The following is a 20,517-nucleotide window of genomic DNA, read 5'->3' on the forward strand; positions in this document are numbered from 1 at the left end:
AAACTACTTGCATGCCTGAACCAAAAGAGCAGAATTGAGCCATTCGCCCAACAAGGCTGCTCCGCCAGTTGATCATGGCTGATATGTTTCTCAACCCCATTCTCCTGCCTTCTTCCCATAACTTTTGATCCCCTTATTAATCTGCCTAACATACGATGAATGACTGAGGATCCTGGGATTGTATTCATTAGAGTTTAGAAGGTTGAGGAGAGATCTAATAGAAACTTAAAAGTCTAATGCATGGCTTAGAAAGGGTAGATGCAAGGAATTTGTTTCCGTTAGGCGAGGATACTAGGACCCATGCGCGCCGCTTTCGAATTAGAGGGGGTCAATTTAGAACGGAAATGAGACATTTCTTCAGCCAGAGAGTTGTGGGCCTGTGGAATTCATTGCCACGGAGCGCAGTGGAGGGTGGGACGTTAGATATCTTCAAGGCAGCGATTGATAAATACTTGATCTCGCAAGGAATTAAGGGCTACGGGGAGAGTGCAGGTAAGTGGCATTGAAATGCCCATCAGCCATGATTAAATGATGGAGTGGACTTGATAGGCCGAATGTCCTTACTTCCACTTCTATGTTTTATGGTCTTTATCAAGAACCTATCTATCTCTGTTTAAATATGTTCACTGACTTGCTCTCCACAGCCCTTTTTGGCAATGAGTTCCACAGATTCACCAAACTCAGGCTGAAGAAATTCCTTTTCTTCATAGTTCTGAATGGTCTGCCTTCACTCTGAGGCTGTGCTGTCATGTCCTATTATTTCTTACCAGAAGAAACATGTTCTCCATATCCATTCTACCCAAGCCTCCGTATTATGTAAACTTCAATCAGCTCCCCCTTAACCTTCTAAACGCCATCGAGTACAGACCCATTGTCTTCAAGTGTTCCTCATATGGCAAGCCTTTTATCCCAGGATCATTCTTGTAAAGCTCCTCTGGACCCCCGCTCCAATACCAGCACATCCTTCCATAGATACAGGACCCAAAACCACCTTCAACATTCCAAATGCAATCTGACCAGAGCCTTATACAGCCTCAGCAGTACACTTCTGTTCTTGTGTTCTAGCCCTCTTGAAATGAGTATTAATGTTACATTTGTTTTGCTAACTGCCAACTGAACCTGCATATTAACGTTTAAACAAAACTAAACTCTGGACTCCCAAGTCCCTTTGTGCTTCAGATTTCAGAAGCATTTCCCCATTTGGAAATCGTCTGGGCCTCTATTCTTCCTACAAAGTGTGTGACCTCACACTTTTCCACATTGCATTCCATCTGCCACTTCTTTGCCCACTCTCCAAGCCTGCCCAAGTCCTTCTGCAGCATCCTTGCTTCCTCAGCACTATCTGCCCCTCCACCTAGCTTTGTGCCATCTGCTAATTTAGCAACCATGCCCTCAGTTCCCTTTATCCAGCTCGTGAATGTACAATGTGAATAATTGTAGTCCCTGCTGAGCTCCACTACTCACTAGCTGCCATCACAGGAAAGATCTCTTTATACTTACTCTGTGTCTTCTGCCAGTCAGCCAATCCTCTATCCATGCCAGTATGTTGCCCCTAATTATAGGGGCTCTTATGCTATTCAGCAGCTTCAGTGCAACACTTTGTCAAAGGCCTTCTGGAAATTCAAATTGAACATATCCACTGATTGTCTTTTGTCTAATTTGCTCGTTACCTCCTCAAAGAATTCTAGCAAATCATACCAACGACTGAAACCCATTGAGTTTGCACCATTCATAGAACGTGTGAATCACTGGTCAGCTAGCATTTATTGCCTGTCCCTAGTTGCCCTTGCAAAGATAATGGTGAGCTGCCTTCCTGAGCCACTGCAGTTCATGTGCTGTAGGTTGACCCTCAGTGACCTTAGGGAGGAAATTCCAGGATCTTGACCCAGCAACGTTGAAGGAATATATATTTCCACGTCAGGATAGTGCACGGAATGGAGAAGAACTTGCTGGTCGCCCCAAGTATCTGCAGCTCTTGGCTTTTTAAATGGATGTGGTCATGTGTGTGAAAGATGCTGTCTGAGGATCTTTGGTTAATTTCTACAGTTTAGATAGTACACACTGCTGCTACAGAGCATTGGTGGTGGAGGGAGTGGATGTGGTGCCAATAAAGCAGGCTGCTTTGTTCTGGCTGGTGTCAAGTTTCTTGAATTTCGTTAGAATTGTGCTCGTTCAGGCAAGTGGTGACTATTCCATCACACTCCTGACTTGTGCCATGTAGATGATGGACAGGCTTTGATGAGTTGGAAGTGAGTTCCTTGCCAAAGTACTCCTATCCTCTGACCAGGTGTTGTAGCCACTAGTTATGTGACGAGTCCAATTGAGTTTCCAGTCAATGGTAACCTCAACGATGTTGGTAGATGGAGATGCAGTGATGATAACATCACTGAATATTAAGATGCCGGAGTTAAATTGCCTTTTAATGGAGTGGAAATTTGTCAAGATAAGTGGTGTGTGAAAGATTAATTATGAATGTGTTTTTAAAAAACAACCAACTGGAGAGATAACAGGTTGCAATATGATGAAATATACAATGGATTCTCAGGACATGTTCCAAAAAGGAATAAAACAAGTGGAATCAAGGAAAGTAACAGCATAGGTGGAATGTTGGCTGACAGAGTAAATGATGTTACTTGAGCCAAAAAAATGCATTTCAAGCACCACTACTATGCCCAACTTTTATTCTCAATGCTCATAAGTATTCTATTCCATTTTCCAGCAGTTTATTGCCTTGGCATCGCAAGTGTACATCCAACTACTACATAAATGTTCTGAGGGTTTCAGGTTCTAGTGTGTTTACAGACAGTGAATTCCAGATTCTCACCAACCTCCTGAGTGAAAAGGTATCTTCCTCACATCCCCTCTAAACTTCCTCCTCCTTACTTTAAATCTATGCCTCTGGTCATTATTTCTCCACCACAGGAAAAAGTTTCTTCCTGTCTTGCCTGTCTGTGCCCCTCAATTTTATGCATAACAATCATGATTACCTCAGTCCCCCTCAAAAGAAAACAACTCCAGCCTAACCAAACTCTCTTCATAACTGAAACCCTCCAGCCCAGCCAACATCCTGACAAATCACCTCTGCGCCATTTCCGGTGCAATCGTAGCCCTCATGAAATGTGGATTCCAAAACTGCACAAATATCCCACTATGGGAGAATCCAGCACATCAGCGTAAGGTGAAAGGCTGAAGCACTACAACCATAAATATCAAATGGATGATTCATTCCCTCTCCTGAAGTTTCTATCATCACAACTGACTGTATTACTTTTTGTATATCCAGAAATATTATCACACACACCCAAAAATGGTCTTTGAGAACATTCTGGCTATAGTACTGAAGACTTGCGTTTCAGAATAGCTATATGCCCCTAGCAAAGCTGGTCTAGTACAGCTACAACATGCACATCTACTGGTCAATGTGAAAAATTGTCCAAGTATATTCTGTCTTCACAAACAGAACAAATTCAACCTGACCAATGACTGCTCCATCAGTCTACTGTCAATCATCTGCAAAGTGAGGAGAAGAGCCTCAAAATTGATATCAAGCAGCATTTGCAAAGGAATAATCTGCTTACTGATGCTCAGTTCAGTACTGCTAGGGCCACTTAGCTCCTGACCTCATTACCATCTTGATCCAAACATGGACAAAAGATATGAACTCCAGAATTGAAGTGAAAGTGACTGCCCTTTACATCTTTGCAGGATTTAACTTAATATGAAATCATGAAGACCTAGCAAAAGTCGAGTCAGTAGGAATTGGCAGGGAACTGTCTGCTGTTTGGAGTGATATCTAACATAAAGGAATGGGTATGGTTGTTATAGGTCACCTCAGGATTGCAGAGGTTCCTCATGTCCAAGTATTTCACCTGCTTCAATGACCTTTCCTATGTCAGAAAGTCAGTGGTGGGGTTGTTGCTGATGATTGCACCATTCACAACTCCTCAGCTACTGAAGCATTGTGTATTCATATGCAGCAAGACCTGGACAACATCCAGGCTTGGGCTGATAAATGGCAAGTAACATTCTGCCACACAAATGCCAATTAATAACTATCTGCAACAAGAGAGAATTTAACCAATGTCCCTTGACATTGAATGGCATTACCATTGCTAAATCATTCATTGTCAATATCCTGGGGGCTACCATTGACAGGAAACTGATATAGGCCAGTCCTCAATACTATGACTACAATGGAAGGTTAGAGGTTAGGAATGCTGCAGCAAATAACTCACCTTTTGTCCCCAAAAACCTGTCCACCATCCACAAGGCACAAGACAGGAGTAGTTCCAATAGCATTTACAAAGTTCATCACCATCCAGTACAAAACAATCCATTTGATTAGCACTCCATCCTTCACTTGTAGCATTCACTCCCTTCATCACCAATGCTCAGTAATTTAAGTGTGTACCATTGGAAAAAATCCACTGCAGTAACTCACTAAGATTTATCTGATAGTACCATCCAAACCCAAAATCTTTGCCATTTAGAAAGACAAGGATAGCATGAATATGGGAATGCCAACACCTGCAAGTTGTACTCTATTCATTCACTGTTGTTGTCAAAATCCTGGATCCCTTCATCCAAATGACTGCAATGTTTAAAGGAGTCAGCTCACCATCAAGGGTAATTAGGAATGGGGAACAAATACTGGCCTAGCCAGTGACACCCATATCCCATTAACAATTTTTAAAATACTGCTCAAGTTCTCTTAAGACAAATCATTTATCTCTGAAAGTAATCTAGTAACCAGTGTCTGAACAGTCTCTAGTGCAATGACATCCCTCCTCAAAACTGCACTCAATACTGCAGGTATGACCTCTAATGTCTTGTACAGTTGCAGCAACACTTTTCTACTTTTATTCTATTTTCCTTTAGCAATAAATGTCTGTCTTATTACTGCTGTACTGGTATATTAGTTTTCTGCAATTTGTGCACTAAGCCACAGATTCCTCTGTACTGAAGCACCCTTAAATTTATCTACATTTGGATAATAAGTTACCTTTTTATTCTTCTGACCAAAATGGATAACCTCACTTATCCACATTAAATTCCATCTGCCAATTTTGGCCCAAGAACCTAACCAATCCATATCCAATTGTACATTTTTTAATTCTTTCTTGCAACTTACTTTCCCACCTATTTTAATGTCATCTGCAAATTTGACTCCAGTACTTTCCATTGCTGCATCCAAGTCATGAATATAAATTGTAAATATTTGGGGCCCATGGACCAAATCCTGTGGCACATCTTGCCAACCAGAAAATGACCAATTAACCCAGATTTTCTTCTTTCTGTCAGTAGGGTGTCCTCAATCAAAATTAATAAATTCCCCCAAACCTTAGTTCCTATTTTGTCTTCTATTTATAAGAGTCACACTTCTTCCTTAATTAGTTTTAATTTTACTCATGCTGCTTATATTTCATTTTTACCTATTGAAGAGGAGCATAAGAACTTAAGAAATAGGAGCAGAGTAGGCTTTTCAGCTTCACGCAAAATCATGGCTAATCTGCCTAGGACTCAAATCAGTTTTCATGTCAACTTAGCACAGCTATCAATTTCCTGATATTTCAAAATATGTCTACCTCCATTTAAATCTATCCTTCACAACTCTTAAGGGTAGATGAGGAGGAACAGTAACTCATCTTCCACGTAGGTACCTTACAGCCATCAGGACTCAATACTGAGTTTAACAGTACATGAACAGCTTCCTCCATGTCAGTTACTTACTCCTAGATCCTGCTTTGAATGGGTTGCTCCCAACACATTAAAAAACCATTTTCAGTTCTGATGAAGGCTCACTAGACTCAAAACATTATTTCTGTTTTTCTCTGTACAGATACTGCTAGATCTGCTGGGTTTCTCTCACACTTTCTGTTATTGTATTTTTTTTAAAACATAGGGACCAAAACTGTACACAGTATTCTAGATGCAGCTTCACCAACAACCTGTACAGTTGTAACAAGAATTCCCTGTTTTTAAACTCCAATAGCTAGTAATAAAAGCCAAAATTCCATTGGCCTTGACAAAGCTTTGACAGAGGGTCAGTTAGACTCGAAATGTCACCTCTCTTTTCTCTCCTTACAGATGCTGCCAGACCTCCTGAGATTTTCCAGCATTTTCACTTTTGGTTCCAAAATTCCATTTGCCTGTTTACTGCATTGCATACTAACCTTTTTGTTTCATGAACAAGAACACCCAGATTCCTTTCTGCTATACTTTTTTGGAGTCTCTTTGTTAAATAATTTTCTCCCTTTTGATTCTTCCTACCAAATGCAGTTTCCTACATTAAACCTCACAAGTTCCTACATTAAACTCCATATGCCAAGTTGTTACACACTCATTCAGCTTATCCATGTCCACTTTTAGGTTCCTTATGTAATCATCACAACATGGCTTCCCATCTGTTTTATATCATTAATAAATATGGATATATTGCAGTCTCTCTACTCTCCAAGTCATTAACATAGTAAATAATTGAGGTTCAGGGAGTTCTGGTGTGCTGGTTAACATTCTGCCCTCAACCAGTGCCACCACACAAATTATTGCCGGTTACTTGTGACTCTTGTGCAGGTTATGTGACAGCTGTGTTTGGCTAAATTACAAAAATTGGCAACATAAACTGTGGTATGAAAGAAAGTTGTTACATCTAGCATATGATTTGGTAGAACACTTGCCAATTATCTTTTCTAATTTTCTCCCTATTCATTTCTCTTTCTGCTGCAGTGACAATAACATGCCAAGTCTTCATTCCAAAGGTTCTCAGAACACTTTTCTTTTAACATTGTCTCAGCTATCCATTTCCTGTGTGTAAACCAAAACAGCAGTTGTTAGTTGCATAGTAAATTATGGAGAGCATTAGAGCTGAGCGCACTGTAATCTTCAACAGAATTTCAAGCAAGCTTATTTTGCCACCAGGCCAATCATCAGGCTGATGATCTTCGCTTCCTGGCATTCCACGTGACTGCACGAATCACTGGGGTTTTCTTAGTCTGTTGGCTCAGTACTACAGCATAATACGCATTACCAAGCATACAATTAAAATTTAAATTAAAATACATCAAAACTTGTTCAAATTCCAGCAACAATAAGTTTATGTGAAAATGATCTTGAAACAATTAAGTTTTCTAGGTAGCTATCTTGTCATAGTCACCAAAATAGATTTGTCAATGTTTTCTTCATAGATTCTCCAATTGAGAGACCTGGCCGGAGACGCAGCATGCCGGGGAACACTCCCGAGGATAACCCCACCGTGGAACCACCCACTTCTACATCCTTTCGTGTGACGGTAAAACTGTTTAAAAATTTAACGACTAGGTTAAGATTATTTGTTTGAATTTTTATCATTGAAATATTTAATTTCCCTGGTCCTATCTCACTTATGTGCCCCGGGCCATTTTTAACTCCCCAGCTTTAAACTTAACCCCTGCCTGAGTCCAGTATCAATGATACAAGCTTGGTGGGTGGGTGCAAGACAGTGCAGCCATCCACTCTCAGAAACAATTTACAGCGGTGGGTTAAGAAGGTGGGACAGCTTGGGGTAGAGCAGAAAAGGGCATTAAACAGTTCAATACAAAGTATGGAACCTTAAGACTTTAGTTTTAGTTATTATACATTGGTTAAGAGTGCTCCCCCTTCTTATTCACTAGAAAATTATTTATTAAAAATTAACTTGTCTGCCCTCTTCTGGTGTGTTCCTCTTTCACATCTTGTGCTCTGCCAAATGAAATCACAAGACTTTAAAATATAGTCATAACCCACTGTTATTAAACACAACATTTGAATTTATGTTTTTTTGAGGCCCTGTTTTGCTTAGTGCAAGACCAGCAAGGGTCAGGTGAAAGTTCCCTACAAGGATATGAAACACTTGCACGCTTTGTTCTCACCAGACACAATTCTTGCTGTCTTACTGTTTGACATTTCTTCTATGTAAAATGCCATGAAATATTTATTTGCTATGTCATGTATCTGCAAATTCCTGTTGTTACCTTGATTTATGAAATAGCCAATAGATCCACTCTGACTTACCCATGCAATCTCACATTTATCCATTTCCTAAATAATTTGGACACAAATAGTAATTCTTGTGATGGATTATAATGCAAGTTTAGGATAAAGACCCAAGAGTGATGAAGTATCTGTGCATGAAATGTTATGTCTTATTCTTCAAATTAAAGCCCAGAATTGAAAAAAAAAACAAAATGAACTCTGCCTGATTGAAATATAGGCCCTGATTTTCCACTGACTGGACGGCCATTATTCTCGTGTAGGTGGGAGCTAAGCATCGGAACTCTGTGGAATTCCAATCACAGCAAACTCCAAAGGAATTAGAGTGACTGAGTTATAGGATATTGCAGGATGGAAAGAGGCTCTTTGGCATGTTGTATTCATGCCAGTCATCAAACATTCATCTATTCTAATCCCATTTTCGAGCACTTGGTCCATAGTATTGCATGCTATGGCATTTCAAGTGTTCGTCTAAATCGTTCTTAAATGTCTTAAGGATTCCTGCCTTTATTATCCTTTCGGGCTTTGAGTTCCAAATATCCACAATTCTCTGGGTGAAAATATTTCTCAACTCCCCTGTAAACCTCCCACTTTTTACCTTAGAACTGTGCCAATGATTATTGACCCCTCTGGTAAGGGTAAAAGCTTCTCTCTGTCTACCCTGTCTGTGCCCTCAAATCATACACCTCCATCTGATTTTATCTAAGGCTTCTCAACTTTAATCAAGTCAACGCCAATCTATCTAGTTTCTTTTCATAGCTAAATTGCTCCAGCCCAGGCAACATCATAGTGAATCTCTTCTTCACCTTCCCAAGTACAAACATATCCATTCTGCAGTGCAATGACCAGATCCACATACAGTACTCCAACTAATTTCCTGGGAAATTGTATTTTCTGTTGGCCAATTCCGTTACACCTGGTGCCCTCCAAAAGGCCCTATTTAAGTCAAAGATTTCAGAGTTCCAGTGAAATTAATTAAAATAATTAGAGGAAATGTTGGACTACTAAATGTTGCCCAATGCCTTAGAAATCTAAAACTGACTCCACAGTTAAGTGTCTTACTCCAAAAAACATCTCCTCCCTGATTTCAACCTGAACCTCTGCTGCAGGACCAACAGGACCTTACACCAGCCCCCCTCCGTGGTGGACCCAACCTGAAACCTAAGTCCCCTCCAACAGACCCAACATAATTTCTCGCAGCCACCCCAATCTACCTGAAACACTGCATCCCTTGCACTCTGAAAACCTATCCAACTGGCTCCCTACCTACCTGCAGCCTACTTATTTGGCAACCTACCCCCTATTCATCTGGCATTCTAGCATTGGCACTCTACTTAACTGGCACCTGCCCACATGGTATCCTATTACCTAACACCCTACCCCTATCCATGTGCTGTCCACCCAGATGGCACCGTACTTACCTCATACCCCATCCAGCTGGCATTCTGACCTGGTACCCTACTCGCTTTTCATCTGGCATCATATCCCAGCATCCTGTACCCTCCCCAGCTGGTACCTGACCCTTACCCCAGTATTCTTCTGGTACTCTACACTATCACCAGTTTAACGTTACATTTACCTTAAGAACTTACGGTTTGACAGCAGCTGTCAAGGTGACCATTTGGACCCTTAAATTTCTGAAGATAAAAGTGACTGCTGTGAGAAAGTGGCATGCTTTGCTTTCCTCAGACAACTCTGTGCTGCAAAAGAACTGTCAGAATGGAAGTAGAGCAGTATGTTTCTAAGGGAGCCTCGAGTGCAATCTTCTCTCAGAAAGGGAGGACCCTGCTTTCATTAAAAAATAATCAATGGCCAGCCCATAGGTGTAGTCACAACAGGGTTATATTCCAGACTGACATTTCCATCTGGAATGTGACCCGTTGTAAAGTGCCCATTTTTAAGAATCATTGTATAAGGCTGCTAAGTTCCAGAAATTAACTTTAGTGAGATTGAACATAGAAGTTAATCATGAAATCCATAACATACAGGTCTGAAAAAAAATTGGCTTTATTTAATTCATAATAAGCACCAACACGCTTTTTTAAAAAGAAGAAATAATACTCTAGTAAGGGTATAAAATAGAACAAGATATTAAAACCAACTTTTAATCTCTTGGAATACTTCGAGAATTGTGTTCTAAAAAGAACTTTCACATGACTTTACCTAAAAAAAACTAAGTAAACCTCGACCAGAAGTGATTAATCTTTTGCGTTTGTCTCAAATCAGATGGACTTTGACTTATCAATAAAGGTTATCTGTCATAAAACCCTTATTGCTTGTGCTATCTTAGAACTTAATGGCATAACCACTATTCCCATTCCCAAAATTCAAATCTCATCAAAACCATCTATTTCAAAACTGGAAATAAACTAGTTTATGTGGCTACAAATTTGACACAGTCTGTTGCTAGTAAATTACATTTTATTGAGGTACTCAGTTTTATACTTAAACAAAAGTCATAGAATCATAGAGTGAGAGGGACTGAAGGGGGTTTCTGCAGCAACAGGCGGGATTTGAGGATGGTGTGTTGCCAGGATCCAGGACGTCACGGACAGAGTGCAGGGAATCCTCAAGGGCAAAGGTGAAGAGCCAGAGGTGGTGGTGCATGTCGGCACAAATGATGTCAGGAAGAAGAGGAGGGACATTCTACAGCGGGACTCCAGAGAACTCGGAAGAAGGCTAAAAAGCAGGACTTCCAGGGTGGTTATCTCCAGTTTGCTTCCAGTTCCTCAGGCTGGAGAGCAGAAAACTCAAGAAGGGATCATACAATATAGTCAAGTGAAATAGGGATTGATAGGATGGGTGAGAGGGGAGTACCAAATTAAAAATATTATGTATGAATGCACGAAGCATAGATATAAGGTGGATGAGCTTGAGGCTCAGTTGGAAATAGGCAGGTATGCTGTTGTGAGTATAACTGAGACATGGCTTCAAGTGGACAGGGACTGGGAGATGTCTATACGTGCTATTGAAAGGACAGACTGATGGGCAGAGGGGGTGGGTTGGCCCTGTTGGTGAGGAATAATATTCAGTCCCTTGTGAGGTGGGACATAGAATCAGGTGATATAGAGTCCGCATGGATATACATAGAACATAGAACAATACAGCACAGAACAGGCCCTTCGGCCCACAATGTTGTGCCAAACATTTGTCCTAGCTAAAGCACCCATCCATGTACCTATCCAATTGCCGCTTAAAGAGCTGAGAAATTCCTAGGGTAGAAAGACCCTAATGGGAGTTATCTACAGACCCCTAAACAGTAGTCTGGATGTGGGGTGAAAGTTGAATAAGGAGTTGAAATTGGCCTGTCGCAAAGGTACTACAGTTGTTATGGAGGATTTCAAAATGCAGGTAGACTGGGAGAATCAGAATGGTATAGACTCCAGGAAAGGGAGTTTGTGGAGTGCCTCAGAGATGGATTCTTAGAACAGCTTGTACTGGAGCCTACCAGGGAGAAGGCAATTCTGGTTCTGGTATTGTGTAACAAACTGGATTTGATCAGGGACCTTAAAGAAAAGGAGCCATTAGGAGGTAGTGACCATAATAAGTTTTAGTCTGCAATTTGAGAGGGAGAAGGGAGAATTGGAAGTGTCAGTATTGCAGTTGAACAAAGGGAATTATGGAGCTATGAGGGAGGAGCTGGCCAAAGTTCAATACCCTAGCAGCGATGGCAGTGGAACAACAATGGCAGGTATTTCTGGGTATAATGCAGAAGGTGCAGGATCAGTTCATTCCAAAGAGGAAGAAAGATCCTAATGGGAGGCAGGGGCAGCTGTGGCTGACAAGGGAAGTTAAGGGCTGTATAAAGATAAAAGAGAAAAGTATGGCATAGCAAAGATAAGCAGGAAGCCGGAGGACTGGGAAACTTTTAAAAAGCAACAGACGATAACTAAAAAGGCAATATGCGGGAAGAAAAATGAGATACGAAGGCAAAGTGGCCAAAAATATAGAGGAGGATAGTAAAAGCTTTTTTTAGGTATGTGAAAAGGAAAAAAATGGCTAAGACTAAAATTGGGCCCTTGAAGACAGGAACCGGTGAATTTATTACAGGGAACAAGGAAATAGCAGAAGAGTTGAAAAGGTGCTTTGGATCTGTCTTCACTGGGGAAGACACAAGCAATCTCCCAGATGTAATAGTGGCTGAAAGACCAAGGGTAATGGATGAACTGAAGGGAATTTATATTAGGCAGGAAATGGTGTTGGAGAGACTGTTAGGTCTGAAGGTGAAAGTGCCGACTGCAGATGCTGGAGATTAGAGTCAAGATTAGAGTGGTGCTGGAAAAAGCACAGCAGGTAAGCATCCGAGGAGCAGGAAAATCGACATCGACAAGGGCTCCTACCTAAAACTTGGATTTTCCTGCTCTTCGGATGCTGCCTGACCTACTGTGCTTTTCCAGCACCACCTCTAGTTTTGACTGTTAGGTCTGAAAGCTGATAAGTCCCCGGGACTTAATGGTCTGCATCCCAGGGTACTTAAGGAGGCAGCTCTAGAAATCATGGAAGCATTGGTAATTATTTTCCAATGTTCTATAGATTCAGGATTAGTTCCTGTGGATTGGAGGGTGGCTAATGTTGTCCCACTTTTCAAGAAAGGAGGGAGAAAGAAAACTGAATTATACACTGGTTAGCCTGAGGTCAGTGGTGGGAAAGATGCTGGTGTCAATTATAAAAGATGAAATCAAAACTCATTTGGATAGCAGTAACAGGATAGGCCAGAGTCAGCATGGATTTATGAAGGGGAAATTGTGCTTGACTAATCCTCTGCAATGTTTTGAGGATGTAACTGTGAAGATGGACAAGGGAGAGTCAGTGAATGTAGTGTACCTGGACTTTCAGAAAGCCTTTGATAAAGTCCCACATAGGAGATTAGTGAGCAAAATTAGGGCACGTGGTACTGGGGACAAAATATTGACTTGGATTGAAAATTGGCTGGCTGACAGGAAGCAAAGAGTAATGATAAACGAGTCCCTTTCGGAATGGCAGGCGGTGACCAGTGGGGTACCACAAGGTTTGGTGCAGCTGTTTATCATATACATTAATGATATAGATGAAGGTATTAAAAGTAATATTAGTAAATTTGCTGATGACACAAAGCTGGGTGGTAGGGTGAAATATGAGGAGGATGTTATGAGAATACAGGATGACTTGGACAGGCTAGGTGAGTGGATGGATGCATGGCAGATGCAGTTTAATGTGGATAAGTGTATGGTTATCCACTTTGGTGGCAAGAACAGGAAGGCAGATTACTGTCTAAATGGAGTCAAGTTAGGTAAATGGGAAATACAATGAGATCTAGGTGTTCTTATACATCAGTCAATGAAAGCAAGCATGCAGGTACAGCAGGCAGTGAAGAAAGCTAATGGCATGCTAGCCTTCATAACAAGAGGGATTGAGTATAGAAGCAAAGAGGTCCTTCTGCAGCTGTACAGGGCCTTGGTGAGACAGCACTTGGAGTATTGTGTGCAGTTTTGGTCTCCAAATTTGAGAAAGGACATTCTGGCTATTGAGGGAGTGCAGTATAGGTTCATGAGGTCAATTCCCGGAATGGCGGGACTGTCATATGTTGAAAGATTGGAGTGACAGGGCTTGTACGCACTTGAGTTTAGAACCGATTGAGAAGAAACTTCTTCACATAGAGAGTGGTGGATATATAGAGTGCTGTGCCCCAGAAGGCAGTGGAGGCCAAATCTCTGAATACTTTCAAGAAAGAGATTGATAGTGGAATCAAGGGTTATTGGGAAAAGGCAGGAACAGGATACTGATTGCAGATGATCAGCCATGATCACAATGAATGGTGGTGCTGGTTCAAAGGGCCGAATGGCCTACTTCTGCACCTATTGTCTGTAGACATGTACACCACGGAAACACACCGTTCAGTCCAACTAGTCCATGCCGACCAGATATTCTAACCCATCTAGTCCCAATTGCCAGCACTTGGCCATATCCCTCTAAACCCTTCCTATTCATATACACATCCAGATGCCTTTTAAATGTTGTAATTGTATCAGCCTCCACTACTTTCTGTGGCAGCTCATATGCGCACCACCGTCTACGTGAAAAAGTTACCCCTTAGATCCCTTTTAAATTTTTCCCCTCTTACCATAAACCTGTGCCCTCTAGTTGTGGACTCTCCCACCCCGGGGAAAATACTTTTTATATTTTCCCTATCCATGCCCCTCATGATTTTATAAACCTCTATAAAATCACCCCTCAGCCTCTGACACACCAGGGAAAACAGCCCCAGCCTATTCAGCCTCTCCCAATAGCTCAAATCTTCCAACCCTGGCAACATCCTTGTAAATCTTTGCTGAACCCTTTCAAGTTTCACAACATCCTTCCGATAGGAAGGAGACCAGAATTGCATGCAATATTCCAACAGTGGCCTAACCAATGTCCTGTACAGATGCAACATGACCTCTCAACTCCTGTACTGCATACTCTATCCAGTAAAGGAAAGCATACCAAACGCCGCCTTCACTATCCTATCTACCTGCGACTCAATTTTTAAGTAACTATGAACCTGCACTCCAAGATCTCTTTGTTCAGCAACACTCCCCAGGACCTTACTATTAGGTATATAAGTCCTGCTCTGATTTGCCTTTCCAAAATGCAGCACCTGGCATTTATCTAAATTAAACTCCATCTGCTGCTACTCAGCCCATTGGACCATCTGATCAAGATCCCATTGTAATCTGAGGTAACCTTCTTCGCTGTCCACGACACCTCCAATTTTGGTGTCTGTTTTCATGGACATCAGAAGAGTTCTAATTTTGTACATTTGACAAAATCTTCTGGCAGGTGTATTTAGATTGTGAATGAATGTGCATGCCAGATATATAGAACATCTCAATGTATGTGTAATTGGCAAATTTCTTGTGTTGAAAACCAGTAGGATCTATATAAAACTTCAGAAGCTGGAAATCTGAAATGGAAACAGCAGGTCAAGCAAGAGAGAAACAGTTTCACAAATGTTGGCAGGCACGCTGAGTATTTCCAGCGTTCTCCTATCATTTCAGATTCATGTAAATTTTAATGCATTCCTCACTACATGTTGGTTTCTGTAAAATAGAGAAGTTTTTTTTTAACAGTATCATTAAAATGATTGTTGAATTCAGAATAGGCTTGCTGAGTTGAGCTCAAATCTTTTAAGTGTTTATTGTCTTTTGAAATACTCCTAAAATGAAATTTCTCTTCGTGATGCACATTGATGATCACACAGACCCTTAAATCACAAGCCGGTATAAAGTAACCTTCATTAAAGCTGAAAAATAAATGGCCGTTCCAACATTATGCTATCATTTGTATCCAGATCAGATGCTTGCAATCTCTTTAGTTCACAGCACTTGATTGAATAGTTAAAATAAATGTATAATCATATCAACACACCCTGTTGAAATAACTTGGTTTACTGCCACATGCATTCTCCTTGGGAAGAAGGTAGCTCTATAAAGTGTTTTGTTTAGTTACATCTTACAAACAACTCCTTTGTCACTAATAACACAGTGAAACAGTGTAACAATGTCAACTAGATTATCTTGTTGGATAGTATCTGATCTATAATATTGATGGCAAGGAGATTGTCTGTTGAAGGTATTTTTCCAGTCTCTCTTTAGTGCTTACTGTAATAAAAAGGAGACATTCATTGGTAATAAATATGTGTACATGAGAAAATACTAATAGATTCACTGAATGACATTGCTTCTGGCTCAACCTGTGGTGTTGAGGCATGGATGGATTTATGGAGTACTTAGAGACAAAAAAAAAGCTGCAGATGCTGGAATCCAAGGTAGACAAGCAGGAGGCTGGAAGAATACAAAAGGCCGGGCAGCATTAGGATCGTTCCCTTCACCAATCCTTGGTTCGTGCCACTCTCCCCACTAAATCCCGCCCCCCCAGACCCCCAGTTACCTTCCCCTGCAACTGGAAATTATGCAAAACCTGCTGGTATACCACCCACCTCATCTCCATCCAAGGCCCCAAACAGTCCTTCCAAGCCTCTCCTCCAACCTAGTTTACTGTATCCAATGCTCCCAATGTGGTCTTCTCTACATTGGGGAGATCAAATATAAACTAAGGGAATATTTTGCTGAGCATCTCAGCCAGGCCCGCAGGGGTCAACCGGACCTCCCAGTCATCATTCATTTTAATTCCCCTTCCCACTCCCTTTCCGACATGACCATCCTTGGCCGTCTCCTTTGCCACAATGAATCAAACCACAAGTTGGAGGAACAAACCCTCCTCTTCCACCTGGCAGCCGATAGCCCAGAGCACTCAACATTGACTTCTCCGATTTCAAATAACCTCCTTTCCCATCTCCCTTCCCAGCCCCTCCCGCTCCCTTCCATTCCTCTTAGCCACCAACCGGATTCATTCCTCCCATCAACCATCCAGGTCATACCCTGTACCCGTGTTCGCCTGTCCCCACCTCACCACTCTTGCCCCCAAGTCCCTTTATCTGCAGCTCCCCTTACACCCACCTCCAGTCCTGAAGAAGGGTTACAACTGAAATGTTGACTTCTCCACCTCGTGATGCTGCCTGGATTTCTGTATTCTTCCAGCTTCCTTTATGGAATAGTTAGCAAGGTAACTGCAGCCAATTATTAATACTCTATAGTTATTGAAAAACTGATACACGAACCAATCAGAGCTGAAAAATGTGTTGCTGGAAAAGCGCAGCAAGTCAGGCAGCATCAAAGGAGCAGGAGAATCGACGTTTCGGGCATAAGCCCTTCTTCAGGAATGAGGAGGGTGTGCCAAGCAGGCTAAGATAAAAGGTAGGGAGGAGGGACTTGGGGAGGGGCGTTGGGAATGCGATAGGTGGAAGGAGGTTAAGGTGAGGGTGATAGGCCGGAGAGGCGGTGAGGGCGGAGAGGTCGGGAAGATGATTGCAGGTCAACAAGGCGGTGCTGAGTCCGAGGGTTGGGACTGAGATAAGGTGGGGGGAGGGTAAATGAGGAAGCTGGAGAAATCTGCATTCATCCCTTGTGGTTGGAGGGTTCCTCGGCGGAAGATGAGGCGCTCTTCCTCCAGGTGTCGTGTTGCCATGGTTGCAAGTAGGCGGCCTGCCTCCTCTACATTGGGGAGACAGGCCGCCTGCTTGCAGAACGTTTCAGAGAACACCTCTGGGACACCCGCACCAACCAACCCAACCACCCTGTGGCTGAACACTTTAACTCCCCCTCCCACTCAGCCAAAGACATGCATGTCCTCGGCCTCCTCCATCGCCAGACCTGCAATCATCTTCCCAACCTCTCCGCCCTCACCCCCTCTCTGGCCTATCACCCTCACCTTAACCTCCTTCCACCTATCGCATTCCCAAAGCTCCTCCCCCAAGTCCCTCCTCCCTACCTTTTATCTTAGCCTGCTTTGCACACCCTCCTCATTCCTGAAGAAGGGCTTATGCCCGAATCGTCGATTCTCCTGCTCCTTGGATGCTGCCTGACCTGCTGCGCTTTTCCAGCAACACATTTTTCAGCTCTGATCTCCAGCATCTGCAGTCCTCACTTTCTCCTACACAAACCAATCAACCTGACTGCTGTAGCCATGATATCTACAAAAGATATATGCATAGACCATTCTTGCAGAGGGTGGTACGTGTATGGAATGAGCTGGCAGAGGAATTGGTGGAGGCTAGTACAATTGCAATTTAAGAGGCATTTGGCTGGGTATATGAATAGGAAGGGTTTGGAGGGATATGGGCCGGATGCTGGCAGGTGTTACTAGATTGGGTTGGGATATCTGGTTGGCATGGACAGGTTGGACCGAAGGATCTGTTTCCGTGCTGTATATCTCTATGACTCTATGACCTGCTTTATCTATACAAGACTTTTCTAGAGTTTGAAGTGACCCAAAACACTAATTGCTGTTAGATTTAAATTTAAATCTGATATTGCGATAAAGGACACTAGCAATAAATTTACAGAATGGGCATATCGTTGACAAATCCATTTTGAAAGCAATTGTAAGGTGTAAAATTTGGTAGGAAGGTTAATGAGCTCATATCTGCTTGGATGATTAATCTAAATGGGAAAAATGAGCAAAGGAATTTAGGGACATAGACTCGCAAATACTAAAAATAGAAATGAAGGTTAATAAGCTGAAAAGAAAAGCAAGCTATGCATAGGAGGTCACTTCTAGAGAATTGAAAGAAATGAAAATCTTGGACTGCAATGTGAGTACTGTGCTGACTTCTGATTTCCATATCATTGAAAAGAATTAGAAATAATGGAGATAAGGCAAAATCAATTTACAAAATTGATACCAGAAGGAAGAGGATATATTTATCAGGAAAGGTGAACAGGCTGAGCTCTTTCCTTTTTGAGACCTTTTCAGATTATGACTAGATTTGATAAGATAAAAGATAAAGATGTTTCTACATGTGGAAGAGATCAAAATTAAGAGTTATATTTAAAGTTACTTACCACTACATCCAAAATAAAATTCGGGAGAAATATCTTTACCCAGAGAGTGATAGAAATGTGTAACTTGGTATCCTAGGTTAATTGAGGCAAACAGCATAAATGTGTTTTAAATGGGCATCTGGATATAACAATAGAGAGAAAGGAATATATGAAAATTTTGATAAGTTTAGAAAAAGATGGGCAGGTGGAGGCTCATGTAGAACATAGATCAGTGGAGCTGAATGGTCTGTTTATGCATTAAGCTGCCAATTTATGCAATTATTGTTATCTGAATAACTCAAGGGAAATATGTTAAATAAAGCCGCCACATTACTTGGTTGGCCAGCTTGTACATCATCTACTCCATAAGTGGAAACACTTTATTCTCGAGCAAAATCTTTTGTAATTTGAAAGATCTGTTATATTTGATGGATAACCCTTCAGCCTTATCTTTACAAGTGAAAGAACACCAAGCCTGTTTGTAACTTCTCAGTTCTGAAATCATCTGTGTAAGCTATTGCAATAAAAGTAAAGCCACCATAATCCTACTGTCACAGGCTGTTCTCTCATTCGTGAGTGACAACCAGTGGTTTAACTTGAGGGTCACCACACCTCAGGCTAGGGGAGAATTTGAGAAAAGACTCCTTCATGGTAATCTCAGTCTTAATCTCAGTTTGAATTTGTGACGGAATAGAAGCGGGAATATTGCCTAAATTTGAAGCCAGTGTCGAAATTTGCAGTGGTTCTCATAATCTTGTGGCATAGCAACCGATAAATGAGCTTGGAAGCAATGAAAAGTAAACAGAATAAGGGATTGAAGCCTCCAAAGTCAAGCAATGGTAAATGAAAAGTTTAACCTCAAACGTTTTTTTAGAATGAACATGTACTTTATTCATACAATATTATGTATAACTGCATACACAAAGGTTTGCGTTTTGTTCTGTACAACCTATCTGATGAAGAGAAAGAAACACCAACAATACACTGGAATTTTACTGACTTTACAAAGCTACCATGAAGTTGCAAATAATGGCCATTTTTAACTCTTATAAAAAGAAAATATTCCCACCTATCAAATGATTAGCTCTAGGGACACTATACTTCTGCGCCTGTCCATCTGTTCCATCATCTTCTCATTTTTGCTTTTGATGCACTCACTTACTTTAAATCGCTCATTCTCTCCTACTCTAGTTATTCCTTTTCTATGCAAAGGAAAGAGTGAGTGGTCAAATACGTGGCAGATGTAGCACAATGTGGATAAATGTAAGGTCGTTCATTTAGGTAGCAAAAACAGAAAGATAGGTTATTGTCTGAATGGCAATGAATTGGGAAAGGAGGATGTGCAAGAAGACCTCTGAGTCTACATTGTTGCTGAAAGTAAACTTTTTTTTAATTCATTCATGGGAGTGGGTGTCACTGGCTGGCCAGTATATATTGCTTATCCCAGTTTGACCTTGAGAAGATGATGGTGAACTGCCTCCTTGAACTGCTATTGTCCATGTGCTGTGGGTCACCCATGGTGCTGTTTGTTGGGAGAGGGTGGCCTGATTTCCACTATTTTGACCCTCAACAGTAATGGAACAGCAGGGTGCTGAAGGAAAATATTATGTTGGCCTTCATTGCAGGAAGATTTGAGTACAGGAGCAAGGATAATTTGCTGCAGTTGTAAAAGGCCTTGGTAAGACCACACTTGGAGTATTGTGTGCAGTTTTGGTCTCATCTGAGGAGGGAGGTTCTGACTCTTCAGGGAGTGCAACAAAGATTTACCAGACTGATTCCTGGAATGATGTGACTGATGTGAAGAGAGGCTTGATCAGTTAGTACTATATTGTTTCGAGTTTAGAATAATGAGGTGGAGGTGCTCTCATTAGAAGCCAATAAACTTGGAAGATGAAGAGATGTGTATGCAGGAAGGATGTTTCCAATGACCAGAGGGTCCAAAACTTGGGGTCACAGTCTAAGGATACAGGATAGGCCATTTAGGACTGAGATGAAGAGAAATTTGTCCACCCAGTAAGTAGTCAGCCTATGAAATTCTCAGCAATAGTGAATGAGGTCAAAACATTGAATATCTCCAAGAAGGAGTTAGATATAGTTCTTAGTACTAAAG

The 20,517-nt window shown here is 41.6% G+C and overlaps 1 protein-coding gene across 6 annotated transcripts in view; it reads left to right on the top strand.

Moving 5' to 3' along the window:
• The window catches only part of LOC122564877 (disabled homolog 2-interacting protein-like), a 699,362-nt gene that overhangs the window by 431,663 nt on the left and 247,182 nt on the right, over window positions 1–20,517 (top strand). For all 6 annotated transcript variants that reach the window (XM_087998388.1, XM_043720268.2, XM_043720270.2 and 3 more), the window contains one exon: window positions 7,185–7,288. In XM_087998388.1, coding sequence (XP_087854514.1) covers window positions 7,185–7,288 — 104 coding nt within the window. The remainder of the gene's footprint in view (window positions 1–7,184; window positions 7,289–20,517) is intronic.

This window comes from Chiloscyllium plagiosum, unplaced genomic scaffold, assembly GCF_037043375.1.
Source record: "Chiloscyllium plagiosum isolate Xiang-an unplaced genomic scaffold, Cpla_swu_hap1 HiC_scaffold_21, whole genome shotgun sequence".
NCBI lineage: Eukaryota > Metazoa > Chordata > Chondrichthyes > Orectolobiformes > Hemiscylliidae > Chiloscyllium > Chiloscyllium plagiosum.